Here is a 13,680-nt window from a genome sequence, read left to right as displayed (position 1 = left end):
CCCCCCCCCCCCAACCCCCCCCTTTTCTCCTTTTTCTGGGTGCATAAGATGTGCATTAAAGCACAATAGAAAAGAAAATATATTGTTGGGTCTTAAGCATTCCTCGACAAAGCAGTCCAATTGGGTGGGACATTCCCAACATCACTTGCGCAAGTCTTGGTTTATTATGAATTCAATGCTGGTAATACAGCCACATCCAGCGACAGTTTTAACAGATGTTCACGTAAAACTGCAGGACCCACCATTTTTTGTGGTTAAAAATGAACATAGCTAGTACAGACAAACATTAATCTTGACAAAATTTATCCTTCCCCCTTTTTCTCAATCTCTAGGTATATTTGAATAAACTGCGACAACATCAGCGGTTTGGGCTTATTGATGGAGTTTGTCCGACACCAACATTAATGATCACACTCAAGTTATATAGTCCAGTATAAAAGAAGTAAAGCAAAATATGCAACTCTGCAAAGGGTCATGGTATTCCAAGTTTACGCATCAACAACTGTCTGCAAGATTAAAGCTTGTAAGACTAAACAGTGCATTCTTCCAAGCATTAATGTATAGAAATTGCACGTTTCCCATCGACTGGACCTTAGTGAATGTCTAGCAAAATAGATACTGAATACGCGCAAAACACTGACGCCACAACCCCCACCAAGTTCCACTTACGAGTGAGTTGTGAGCAATAAACATACAAAATAATTCCAACCTATGATATTAGGAGGGTAAGACTGCATACATTAGGACCCTCCCCAGACCCCACAGTGGCAGGAGCCTCCTGCACTGTTTACGCCCTTTACTATCATGGGGGTATGCTCATGATGATAAATTAACTGAATAGAACTTAAATGGGAATTTCAATTAATATTCTCAGAAATATACTTCAAATCCAAGAATACACAAAATATGAGCAAAAAAAAAATCTATTCATACCTGTGAATCTTCACTTCCACTGGCAATGAAGGCTTCGTCAAAGCCACCAAAGCAAGACCTAATGATAAATCGAGTGCGTATGTGACCCTTGTACTTGGAGACAAGCTTAAGATCACCATCGATGCTCCACAGATGTATTTCTTGGTTAAGAAGATTAATCAGCAAGAACTTACTGTCCCTTGATAATGAGAATGAAGTAATTGCTTGATTCTCTTCAATTAGTCTATCAACTTCTCCTTCCCTATCTAGCAGAAGTATTGCATTTTCCCTGCACGTGCTTATAATCCTCTTCCCATCATTTGTGATGGCCATGTCTGAGTTCTTCAGTGTCCGCAGCCCTTTCCAACACTCCAGCTCTTTACCATCCAAATCCCACATACAAATACTCTTGTCAGTCATACCAGAGAATACCCGTTTCCCATCAGGAAGCCATCCACAGGAGGTCAAACCAACACCAGCTTTTTCATAAGCACAGAGACATTCACCAGAACTCACATCCCAACGTCTGATAGCTTCCTCCATTCCACAGGTGAGGAGCTGCCGGTCATCAGGGCTCCAAGAAACAGTCAGCACGGGTCTCTGGTGGCCAGTTAGTCTATGCTTCAAGGAGACTCCACCATCCTCATTAACCTATGATATTTGATTTCTTAAAATAAGGAGTAGCAGACATTATTGAGTGAATAAAGGGACAGAAGATACTGTAGAAGCATAACAATCCATAGAGGTTTCAACACACATCTTATGGGCCAAAGGACTGAAATCAAAGTTGTCAAGGCGATGCCTAGGCATCCAGGCTCCTCCAAAGCGTCAAGGCAATGCCTTGGCTTACTAGATGTAGGTAAGGTGACTTCCTTGGCCTTCTCGAAGTCGCCTTGGATGCCTTCATGGCTTGCCATGCCCCTTGCACTGTTTTGAACGTGTGTGTGTGTGTGTGTGTGTGTGTGTGTGTGTGTGTGTGTGTGTGTTTTAGGTTTTATAATATAGATTCTTTCCCCAACCTTTTTGTTCGGCAGTGTACAGGATTATAATGCTTGCGATACATGAGAATCATTGAATCATAAACAATTGAATCATAAACCTTGCTATACTGTTGTATCTAGTTATTCTGCTATAGTTTATTGCTATTTCTCTGTTAGAATCAATTCTGGTCCTATGTAACATATCAATTCATTGAACTGAATTACTGAAGTATCTTATTTATTCAATTTATATTTAACTGCTGGTTTTCTTAAATTGGCTGGCTAATTTGCATATGATGTTTATGATACTAGATATATGGCATATGGGGATAAACATTATGCATGTTCCTTTCCAAATTGGTACTATAAAACATGTAACTTTAACGTCACGCCAAGTGCTCAAGGGAGTAGGCAGGGTGAAAAAAATAGTCCCACATCAGATAAGCAAGGGTGAACTTGGGCCCTTATATAATGGGATGGTATCCTCACCTAATACGCTAGTCTTTTGGGTTGATGGGCCAAACCATGACAAAGTGGTATTAAAGCCAACCCAACCCGAATCCGATGGCACGCGAAGCGCTCTAAGGGAGGAGTAGGTAGGGTGGCCCACCACGACGAGGGCGTCATGGAATTGGGTGGGGGAGAATGTCACGCCAAGCGCTCAAGGGAGTAGGCAGGGTGAAAAAAATAGTCTCACATCGATAGGCAAGGGTGAACTTGGGCCCTTATATAATGGGATGGTATCCTCACCTAATAGGCTAGTCTTTTGGGTTGATGGGCCAGCCCGTGACATTAAGCCATTCATCAGGGCCACAGAGAATAGAACATTCATATAGAATTGATCAGTATTACCATCCATCATGTGCCTATCCATTTACCAATTTAAGGAAATTTAAGTAAGAAAGAAAGAAAGTGAAAAAAAATAAAAACAAATTAAAAGTGCTCCATGTTTGTGATGATTCCTCAATAACAAATGATGCAACAATATAGTAGACAACATCAAAGAGGATAGAAATCAAGAGATGCAAACAGTGTTCAACTCTCAACTCATCCACCAATTTGCCCAAGACTTCCTTGCTAACAGAAATAATGTAAAATGGTAGATATTCCATAGAGGCTTGACATCTAGTGCTGAAAAGATTCACCTTTTTGGAAGGATTGAGGGAGGGCCAAATAGTAAAACGTGAACATTTGAGGCCCTCTGGTTAAGCATCCAGTCCCCCCCCCCCGGGGTATTCTATGCTATTACAGAAGTAAAACGAGAAATGGGTGAATGTTTCCTGGTCAACCCCCCAAGAGAAGCTTATCTGATTGGGCCACGATTGTCTTCCACATAACATGTCAGATGAGGGCAAATTTTACAGAAAGGTAGAGCTCCCCAAGTTCCCCTACTGACATGTCAAATTTCAGCTCAACCTAAGTTCACCAAGGGCCAAAACAAAGCATAGAAAAATCTGGTATTACTGATAGTGCACCAGTACCATTGAGGGGAGTGTATGTACATAAATGGGAGGGCACATTAAGTTCGGCTTTGAAATTTGAAATGTGGCCAATCCAGACATTTGCCCTATTGATCCAATGGTCAGACACAAAGAGAAGCGTATATAGACAGGACCGTCAAGAGTGACATTTTATATAGAGTTGAAGATGGGATCCAATTCAAATATATGATTAATAATTCTTTTAAAGGATTGTCATGAAATGTTTGACTAAGATATTCTCAAAGATTAGGAACAGATTTAAAACTAAGGCTTCATTTGTTTTGACAGAAAATAGGCAGTTAAAAAAAAAAAAAAAAAAAAAAAAAAAAAAAAAAAAAAAAAAAAAAAAATCTACCGTATTTAACAAATAGATTTTGTTTCTTCAAAAGAAAAAAGAAAGGGACGTAAATTTCCATTCTGTGGGACCTAATATTCTATGCCCAGAGACTAGATAAAGTAGAGGAAGTTAAGCATCTCCCTTGCTTCATTTACTTTCTAATAAAATAATTAGTAGAATATTAGCAAAACTCTTTAAAGGGTAGGGTGGGGTGGAGAGAGAACCAGTCATAGTTGTCATGGCACCTAGGTGACCAAGGCATCCAAGGTGCCTGCCTAGCCCAAGTTGACTACGGCACATAGGAGACGCCTTGACAACTATGGAACCAATACTCCCACAGGTTGTTAATCTTAAAATAGCAATTCATTTGAGCTTCAAATTCAAACTAGAAGGCAATCAAAGTCTCAGCTAAATAGTGGTGTTTTCAACCTAAACTTTATTTTGGGATTCATATCCATTATAATTGCCTTTTAATGAATTTTCATTGCACATTAATTCACAGTAACTGTCTTTTCTTGTTTTGGTTTTTCGAGAATCAACTATGCATGTTCCTTTTCAAATTGGTGCTATAAATTATTTTTCATAAACTTCCTGTTATCAAAAAAAGGGTAAAAGAACTACTATTATTTGTTAGATTTAAATTCAGAAATATTATCATAAAGATGTTTCATTATCATAACAGCAAACATTTATTTATATAGAGGAAAATAAACCCAAATAGGTAGGTTAAGGTTATCAATTAATCAAAATCCAGCTATGTTTTTCTTCTCATATGATTTTATTACTCATTTACCAAAACCGTACCATGCTTCTCACAAATAGTCTTGCACCCAGACTATTCATGAGAAGAAGCTGAGAAGCAGTCCCTCCGCCCTGCCCCAACACTTCTGGACTTCTTCAGATTGAGAGTGAAGTGAACACTCCAAACAAAATAACTCAGTTGGAAAAACTGAAGACTGGACTCGGGGAGAATCCCATATGCAGAAGCCGGAAAAGCCCCCCACAAATCTACCAAATAGAAGATGAATTCTAAATGTGGTAATGACTGTTCTATTTTTCTATTAAAGGGAAAAAGAAATTCAACTACTAAATTGGATGATATACACTTCAATGCAATGGTAATTAAACGCACTGAACTCTGTTCTACCTAAAAGGAATGATACATAAATTGACAGAAAGGAAATACTAGATTGAACAATTCATATCCAAAATTTAGAAGCAAAAAATACCTCCCATATAATCGCTGATCGATCATTAGATGACGAAGCCAAGTATTTCCCATTATGTGAAAATTGCAAATACCAGACTTCATCACGGTGCTCCTGCAAGACCTGTTCCACATAATGAATCAAGTCAGACTCAGATCAATGATACCAGCTGATTTAAAGAAACTAATCCCTCGACAGAAAATATAAACTAGCAAGTGCAATTCTTCTCAACATACAAAAATGCATTCTTGAGTGCGACACAATTTTGCAATATTTGTGTTTATGTGCGCAACTGAGAGACTGCAGTAAGATCCTTTAGTAACAAATTTAAAGCAAACAGAGCACAGAGCATGCAAAGCTCAGAAAACAAAATCCCATGCTAAGAGGCAATAAAGCTCCCCAGGAGCTCAAGGGGCTCTTTTTTTTCCTTGCCTGATTCTTAAGGAAAAATATACTGATATATAAGTATAAGCAGTGGAAAATAAAAAAGGGAAATGCATTCTTATGAGGATCATTTAACAAGATACAAAAAGCAATGATGGATAAAAGACTAAAAAAAATAGAAAGGAAATAATGTGGTCTGAAATGGACTGAAATCAGGTTTTACAAACCAGTAGTATAGTGTTTCAGCTCAAGGGAAGAACTCAGATTTCAGGAGAAATCTGACGACCCAAAAGAGTTCACTTTGTCTGGGACAAGGCTAGTGACAAGGACCTACAAGCTTTTTTGTTTCACAATAAGACCTAGACGATTATTCCTACCCTCGATAGCTTATGAGTTTACATCCATCCCTGATCGGGTACAGTTTCCTTTCACTTTCTCCCTCATAGCCATTACTCAAATCCGCACAAGTGTCTCCACACCCCCTCCCCCCAAAACTGACTTGACGAGGAATCCACTCTCGCAAACTCAAGTGAACAGGCCCAGTTGAACAAAGAAAAGTAGTCCAAGACAAGCTCCAAGCTTAAGCTCTATCTCCTTCCTTCCCCCCTTTTAGAGGTTGTGCTCGTTGTGGGACTTAACCCAACACCTTACAGCACGAGATGACGGCAACCATGCACCACCTGTGTCTACATTTCTCATTTTTCTATGCCCAGGGTGGTACCCAAAGAGCACATCACGAGGAATTCACTTATATTTTGTATTGGTTCTTCCCATGAACCAAGTGAAGCAATGTTGTCTTATATTCTGTTCCTTATTCCCTCATTCACTTTCTTTTTGTTGCGGTAGCTTCCGCACAAGCAAGATACAGCGAAGCCAACAAGCAAGGCGGATTAAGCCAAAAAACAATTTTTTATCAAGAAGTCTCAACGTCCTCGTCGAGAGCTGCTCTGCGAGACGTTCACACTCTCAACTGACAGAATATCCAATTATATCTATAAAAAACTTTGTTCTATCAATGATCTTGAATTCACAAAGAAATTTAGAATTCCAAGCTGGAAACTTTCCCCTCTTAATATAAAAATGTTAAGGGTCATTAGGCAGCCCCACCAGCAGCCAGCATTTCCGAACCGAAAGGAATTGACAATGAGACTTTATGATGTAGGACGGATTTGGGAAATCTAATACAAGTCTTCCTTTGTTGTCCCACAGCCTCAGGTATGGGAAATCTAATACAAGTCTTCCTTTGCTGTCCTGCTGCCTCCTTGCTGTTAATTGATGAATACCATTGTGTTTGAAGCAATAATCTAAGACAAAACTGGGGAAATAGGGACTGGTAGAAAAGGAATCAGGTAGAGGAAGAGGGTGGTAGTATAAGAGGAAAGAGTTAGGGAAGATAAAGGGAGCATGGCTTCACTTCAAGGTTTTAGGAATTACTCAAACTGCAAAGAATGGGAAAGATCTCCAAATTCCAACATCATCTTCCTTGTCTTCCATTGCAAAATACAACCCTTTAAAACCCAAAATGACAAAAAACAAAAAAACAAAACAAAACAAAACAAAACAAAACCAAAAAAACAAAACAAAACCAAAAAAACAAAAAACAAAACAAGAACCAAAAAAAATGAGAGAAACAACTCCTTAGTAACTACTTCTGCAGGAATAACTCCCTTACAACATTAGTGCATAACAGTTTTGACACTAAATAAATTAAAATACAACAAATATAACAATATGCATCCACACAAGGGAAATCTAGCCACATGAAGTGATATGTTGCTGTGTACGCTGGCGTCTCCTCTGATACATCCTAAATCCCTAGTTGATGTCCTCATCAATTCTCCCCAAGTGGGTAGAAATCACCTCCGGTTAAAATAGACTGATATTTCTCTATAAAATCTGGATTAAGGAATTGAAATTTGCCCTCGGTGATCCATATGCAACCTAGATTAGAATCTTGTAGGGACCAGCACTTCTTACATGCGACTTCTTCCATGTACCCAATGGAAACCACTCAGGTAAGATTCCTTCCATGACCATGTCTCCTCATTAAATTCCTGTCACCTATGATGAACATCTGCACGAAACTTGTAATATTCATTACTTATGGCAATCTTTTTCTTTATTTCTGCATGTAGTTCATGGATATGATGGGCAAATGACTTTGTTGGTTCTGAAGGTCTAGTTTCTAATGGCAGGGGAATGAGGTGTATTGGTTTCTTAGGCTGTTACATCAAAGGGGCTGCTATAGTTGATAGAACAAATGGAAGCTTCTTATGAAATGAAAATGAAGGTTAGGAGACAAGGATAAAAGATAGGAGGAGTAGATAGAAGACGAAAAACATAGAGAAGAAAGAAGGTAGATATATATCTTGGCTTCACACCATGGATTGCATAGTCACACATGCAAAAAATCTAAGTGCATTGTTCTTATTTGGGAGTGTGGTTGGTACCATTATCTACTACATATTGACATACAACAAATGGAAAAGTTTTAGAAGGACTAAACCATGCTTGAATACCAAATTGATGCACAACAGTTGTGGGAAATCTAATACAAGTCTTCCTTTGCTATCCCGCTGCCTCCTTGATATTAATTGATGAATCCCCATTGTGTTTGAGGCTATAATTTAAGAGAAAAGTGGGAAAATTTTGTCAACCCAATGAACATGCAAGTGTATTGTGGCGTTGGCCCCGCCACTACTCACCTCCTCACTGATTTAGTGAGAGAAGTGCTCAATCAACCTCCAAGAGACCAAAGGGGGTAGCGGTTTCGGTACGATTCCAAATGAAAGAGGACCGTAAGTAACTCAGTGCTCCATACAGGGGATGAAAGCATCTAACAAGCTGGGTTCTAATAATTCAGAATTAATTCATAAAAGGGATTATCATATTCTCACAACACAATTAATTAGATGCGAAATATAGAAATCCCTTCTTGTGGTTGTACAAAAGAAAAGGTTTTTTGTTTGAATCCTTTCACTGTAAGGAATTGGTTGGTTGTATGGAAAGAAGTAAGAAGGTAGTATTGGAAAGGGCTTATTTTTTCCACGAAACTGTAGTCTTGGTCTTCATTTTTCAGTAAAGAATATAGAGATTTTCTAAAGAAAAAGAAATATGTTGTAAGCGTTGTTATTTATTAGTTTTTTTTAAGTGAAGCATTTTCTCATTATGATGAGTTGTCATCGATTAGAGTGGACCAACCAAGCAAGTCCATAGCGCGCTAGCTGATCGTAGACCAAAAGAAGCAACAGCACGGCACGTTAGCACGCGCATCTTCTTCTCGCTTGTTGGGGCACGTTAGCACGTCCGTTTTCTTTGCTGAGTGCGCTAGCACGCCTAGTGCAAACGCCATTGCCTTGACTCTGGTAGGAGAGCTTCCGTTGCTTGTTGTCTTGTAGTTTTCTTCACTAGGTCGTTAGAGACAAGGTTCAAGGTATCGGGTTTCAACCCTTGGGGAGACCAAAATTTCAGTTGAAACCTGGGAAATTTTGAGGAAACCAAGGAATTTTTCCCGGTTTAGTGGAAACTTAGGTTTCAACCCCCAAACAATGTTTTTTTTTTTTTTTCCTGATTTTTTGTATACATCCTATTTTAGACAATTCTAACGCATTCACATCATTAGCTTCATAAAAAAACATATAAAGTCATACATGTGTGGTGAACCAAAGGTTCGGTAATCATTACACCGAGTTGTTGACTAAAATATGTTGTAGGTAAATGCATTTTCAAAAACAGAAAATAAAAATAATAAAAAGCATTAACATGCAAAAAAAAATCCGGCCACCGTGAATGCGTAGATCGGGTCCTCCTAAGTAACATATAAAAAATTTACATGATTCTACTCTATTTACAAGTATATCCTATAAAAAAAAATTGATTTTCGTGGAAGTTGGGACTTACCTTTTTGGTCCAAGCTGTCTTTCTTATGTAGATGAAGTAAGAACCACCCTTAGATTCAACTTTGTTAGGCAAAAAATGGAAATCTCCAATGTTTCCCCAAGTTTCCCACTCCTAGGAGAAAAAACTAAGAAAAGATGGTCGAATTCCGCTAAAGAAGGCTTAAGTTTCTTTTCAAACTAACTTATATAGGACCTGGTTCAACCCAAAGGGTCAAACCAGTTGGTTTGGTCGAAATCATCAAATTTGGACGAAACATGTTGAAACATGGTCGAAACCTGTGACTTTTATAAGTCACAGGACATATCGTTTCGACCCCTAGGGATACGATCGAAACCGAGTTCTTAAACCATGGTTAGAGAAGAGCGAGTTCAGTCGGAGTCTCAACTACCACTCCACGAGTTGGTAGAAAAGCAATAAGGTATAGGAAGAGGGTGGTAGTGCAAAAGGGAAGAGTTAGGGAAGATAAAGGGGGCTTGGCTTCACATTATCTTGGATTCGCTCCAAGGTTTGCAGGAATCACTCATACTGCAGATAATGGGGGAGAAATCTCCAAGTTCCAACGTCATCTTCCTTGTCTTCCGTTGCAAAATACAACCTTTTAAAACCAAAAATGAAAAAATAAAGATAGACTCCCTAATAACTACTTTTCCAGTAATAATTACTCTCTAACAACTCCCTTGCAACTTTAGTAGAAACCAATTTTGACAATACATAATTAAAATACAACAAAATAAAACAAGCTACACATAAGTAAATAGAATATGCATCCACATAAGGGACAACTAGCCACAATGAATACATGTTGCTGTGTGCATCAGCATCTCCTCTGATATGCCCCAAGTCCCTAGGTGATGTCCACATCACTTTCCTTAATTTCCTGGAATCAATGATGCATGGGCAAAACCCCCTATCCATTCAAGTCCGAATGGTTCCATAGCAGCCCTCACAACCCCTATTTATTCATGCTAACCCCTTATTATCATTTAAGAGTCTTCTTGTTCAACAAAACTGAGAAGTGGGCATGTATGGTGGTTTACCAGATTCGAGCTTCATAAAAGCCAGAGAGATACAGAAAAAAATGGCTCCTAAAGGCGACTACACTGTTAGATGTTTAACAACTGTCCTATTGGGTTACAAGGTTATCAAGGCTTAAGGCAACTCCTAGGTGACCAAGGCGCCAGTCCAGGCTGAGCCGCCTGGATGCCAAGGCATCATCTAGATAACTATGAATGGGTATGTGATTCTGTTCACCCAGGTCCTACTATAGCTCTGTGCCAAGGAAAAGGACTCTTCTTTCTACTACATCATACAGTTATACATGGAATCAAAACCAAAGACCTCCTTCCCCGGAGAACATGAAAAAGTATTCTAAAGGAAGCACATGCAATTGTAGCTGAACCAACTCAAAGATGAATGGAGGTATGACCCACCTCATCAAACAGGGCTTGATATGCTATCCATTAGGGTGGTCCCTATGACTCACTCCCGCCATTCCTGACTTGAAGAAGGAATGGAATAAGGGACCTGCTCTATCTAATAAAAATTCTGGCTTGGCCCGGCTAAGCGCTAGCAACAATAGATAGGAAGGGGTCCATGTACCTGCTGTGCTTCTGAGTCTCAATCAGTGCAGGCCCCTAATCAATATGAAGGCTTATCTGCCTCTTGGCTTCTTCAAACTCTTTCTGTAACTCTAACCATTTAAGCTCATTGGAAATATCACATATAGTTGTCAAGGAGACAAATCAGCCAAGGCATTGGAGGGCCAAGCAAGTGCTTAGGCTACAAGGTGCAAACTTAGGCATCCCCTAGATGACCAAGGCACCCTAGTATTTTTTATCATTTTATGTATCCAACTACACAAAGTAACAAACATATAATACTCTCCAATTAACAAAACAATACAAAAGTTTTCAGCAAATATGAATTATGAATAATTTTACAGCCCATTAAAGGAAGCTACACAAATAAATACATTAGCCAGCCCATTACAGCAATAGGAAACTAACCAACATATGCTACCAGCCCCCCTTTTTTTTTTTTTTGGTAGATTCTACCAGCTCTTTACAGCAAAAGCAATCTCAATCAATACATAAGAATTCATACACTTTCACATATCAAGCAATAAGAACAAAGAACTGAGATATAGAAGAATCAATTTGGAAGCAAAAGTGCCAAACAAATCAGTAGATATGGAAATGTGAAGCTTAATAAAAACAGCATACAACAAACTCAGTCTTATCCAAACTTAATGGGGTCGGCTATATGAATCTGTGCAAACAAGGTAGGGAAAACTGAGGTCCAAACAAAAAAAGGGGGAATAAAGAGATGCAGAAACAAAGGAGGGGAAATGAGATGAGAGATAAAACTGAAAAATGAAAAATGATAGATGAAAGATGAAAAAAAAAGAAGAATGGATAGGATGGAAACTTAGATAAATAGGAGGAAGAAGAAAGAAAGAATCGATGAGGTGAAGTAGAAGGAAAAGGGGGGAAACAAAATCAAGATCCCAGATTACTACAAGCTTAAGACAAACAATTTCCCTGATACCATAATTGTCACAGAGCCAACGCAAACCAAGGCGTTGGAGGGTTGTCTAAGTGCTTAGGCAACAAGTCGTGCATCTTAAGGCGAACAAGGGTTATTTTTTATTTTCCCTCTTTTATAACATATTTAGTATAAGTTATCAAAAATCACATAAACCACATCAAACCATCAAAAATCACATAAACCACATCAAGTCATCAAAAATCACATATACCACATCAAATCATCAAAAATCAACATCAAATCACCAAAAATCAACATTTCAAGAAATGTTCTTGTTCTACAATAAGTTTGAATGGTCAAATGATTTTACAAAAGACATTTTGTATTAGATAGAGCACAAAATAAGATTTCCGACAAGTATAAGATTACTTAAAACTGAGTTTTAATGTCAATTTTATGTTTAGGGAAAACTTATTTTAAAGTGCACGAATGCTGTTAAAATCATCTACATGAAAATAATTTATGGATATCAGAACAAAAGATTATTTTATCAGACTATTGGGTTTTACAATGTTTTACCATGATAAGATTTATGAAATATTCAGAATTAAGAAAGATCCCAGCATTTGAAAGTTGAAAATCGCCCATATAACCAAAAATTCAGTTTTTGGTCTCGGACCGGGGGGTTGACTTTTTATCCTTTTAAAATTTAATTTTTAAACTATTTTTATTGGATTCAAATAAGGGGGTATTTGTTTATTTATGAATAATATCTTAAGACATTTTTACTTAAATGATAAAAAGAGCATAACCTATGCACGAGGCTCTAGCAAGTGAGAGGTCCAGGGGGCAAGAACTAAGCAGCCTTAACCTGAGAATGTCACGAGGCTGTTTCAACAGCTTGACCACTAGGTCGCAACATTCGTAGCTTACCATTTGGCATAAATAACGACAATCGCTCAGACTCCAACTAGGCCACCTGGACGCCTAGGCGGCACCTAGTCGACGCCTTGACAACTATTCTTGATATTGTGTTTAATTTTTTAACCAATTCATGAGTTCCGAATGTAGTCTAAGCCAAACCAGGAAAATCCAGTAGGAGATTGCTCAACAGTATTACAATTAGCACTGTCAAAGAGAGATTATATAGTAATGAAAACTTAGAATGTCCAAAATATCAGTTTGAGTGGTCTATTATGATGACGAAACAGTCCTGCAAGTTTTGAAGAAATTCAGATGGCAGAATTTTGAATATCTGGAGAGAGATACCTAGTTCTGATAGGAAAGTAAACAGCAGAATTAGAACTGTATTAATAGATCGATCAGGAATTTCCCGATCTGAGTTCAGAATTAAGAAAAAAGATAAACTGATGTATCAATTTGGAAGCAAAAGCGCAAAACAGATCACTAGCTATGGAAATATGAGATTAGATAACAACATAATCCGATTTACAAAACAGAAATATCACATGCTCCAGAATAGATGAAAATCTGACCTGTTGAGAAGAATGGATAGGATAGAAACATAGATAGATAAATAGGAGGAAGAAAAAAATTTAGTGGGGAGAAGAAATAGAAGAATCAGGGAAACAAAAGCAAGAAGAAGAAGGAGAACAGGACAATTTATATATATATATATATATATATATCTAAAGAACCAAGGAGGAGGAACAGAAGAAGTAGAAGAGAAGGGAGGGTAATAGAATTAAAAAACGCAACTTACGCAAATACCTCTAGAGCTGGAGCAAGAGCAAGAGCAAGAGCAAGAGCAAGAGCAAGAGTCAAGAATTTAATCTTCTCCCCTCAGCCAAGGAGTGAGCAGCCAATCGAGGGTATTTTCTCGATGTATTTAGCTTCATGTATTTCTAGTGGTTCGGTGTAACGCGGCGTACAAGAAATATATACAGCAGTGAACGGAAAAATAATAATAAAAAAAAAAAATACAACCAATGCCTTAACACAAAGGCAACAGTAGCCTAGACCCCCCCCCC

The 13,680-nt window shown here is 38.2% G+C and overlaps 1 protein-coding gene across 3 annotated transcripts in view; it reads right to left on the bottom strand.

Annotated features, from left to right (window-relative positions):
• LOC122084279 (WD repeat-containing protein 26 homolog) overlaps positions 1-13,680 on the bottom strand; it is a 23,994-nt gene that overhangs the window by 662 nt on the left and 9,652 nt on the right. For all 3 annotated transcript variants that reach the window (XM_042652407.1, XM_042652387.1, XM_042652397.1), the window contains exons 3-4: positions 4,940-5,041; positions 934-1,563 (exon numbers count right to left, since the gene is read on the bottom strand). In XM_042652407.1, the coding sequence (XP_042508341.1) occupies positions 934-1,563; positions 4,940-5,041 (732 nt within the window). The remainder of the gene's footprint in view (positions 1-933; positions 1,564-4,939; positions 5,042-13,680) is intronic.

This window comes from Macadamia integrifolia, chromosome 1, assembly GCF_013358625.1.
Source record: "Macadamia integrifolia cultivar HAES 741 chromosome 1, SCU_Mint_v3, whole genome shotgun sequence".
Classification (NCBI taxonomy): domain Eukaryota; kingdom Viridiplantae; phylum Streptophyta; class Magnoliopsida; order Proteales; family Proteaceae; genus Macadamia; species Macadamia integrifolia.
The sequence above is the reverse complement of the archived record's forward strand: the minus strand, read 5'-3'. Positions and strand labels throughout refer to the sequence as shown.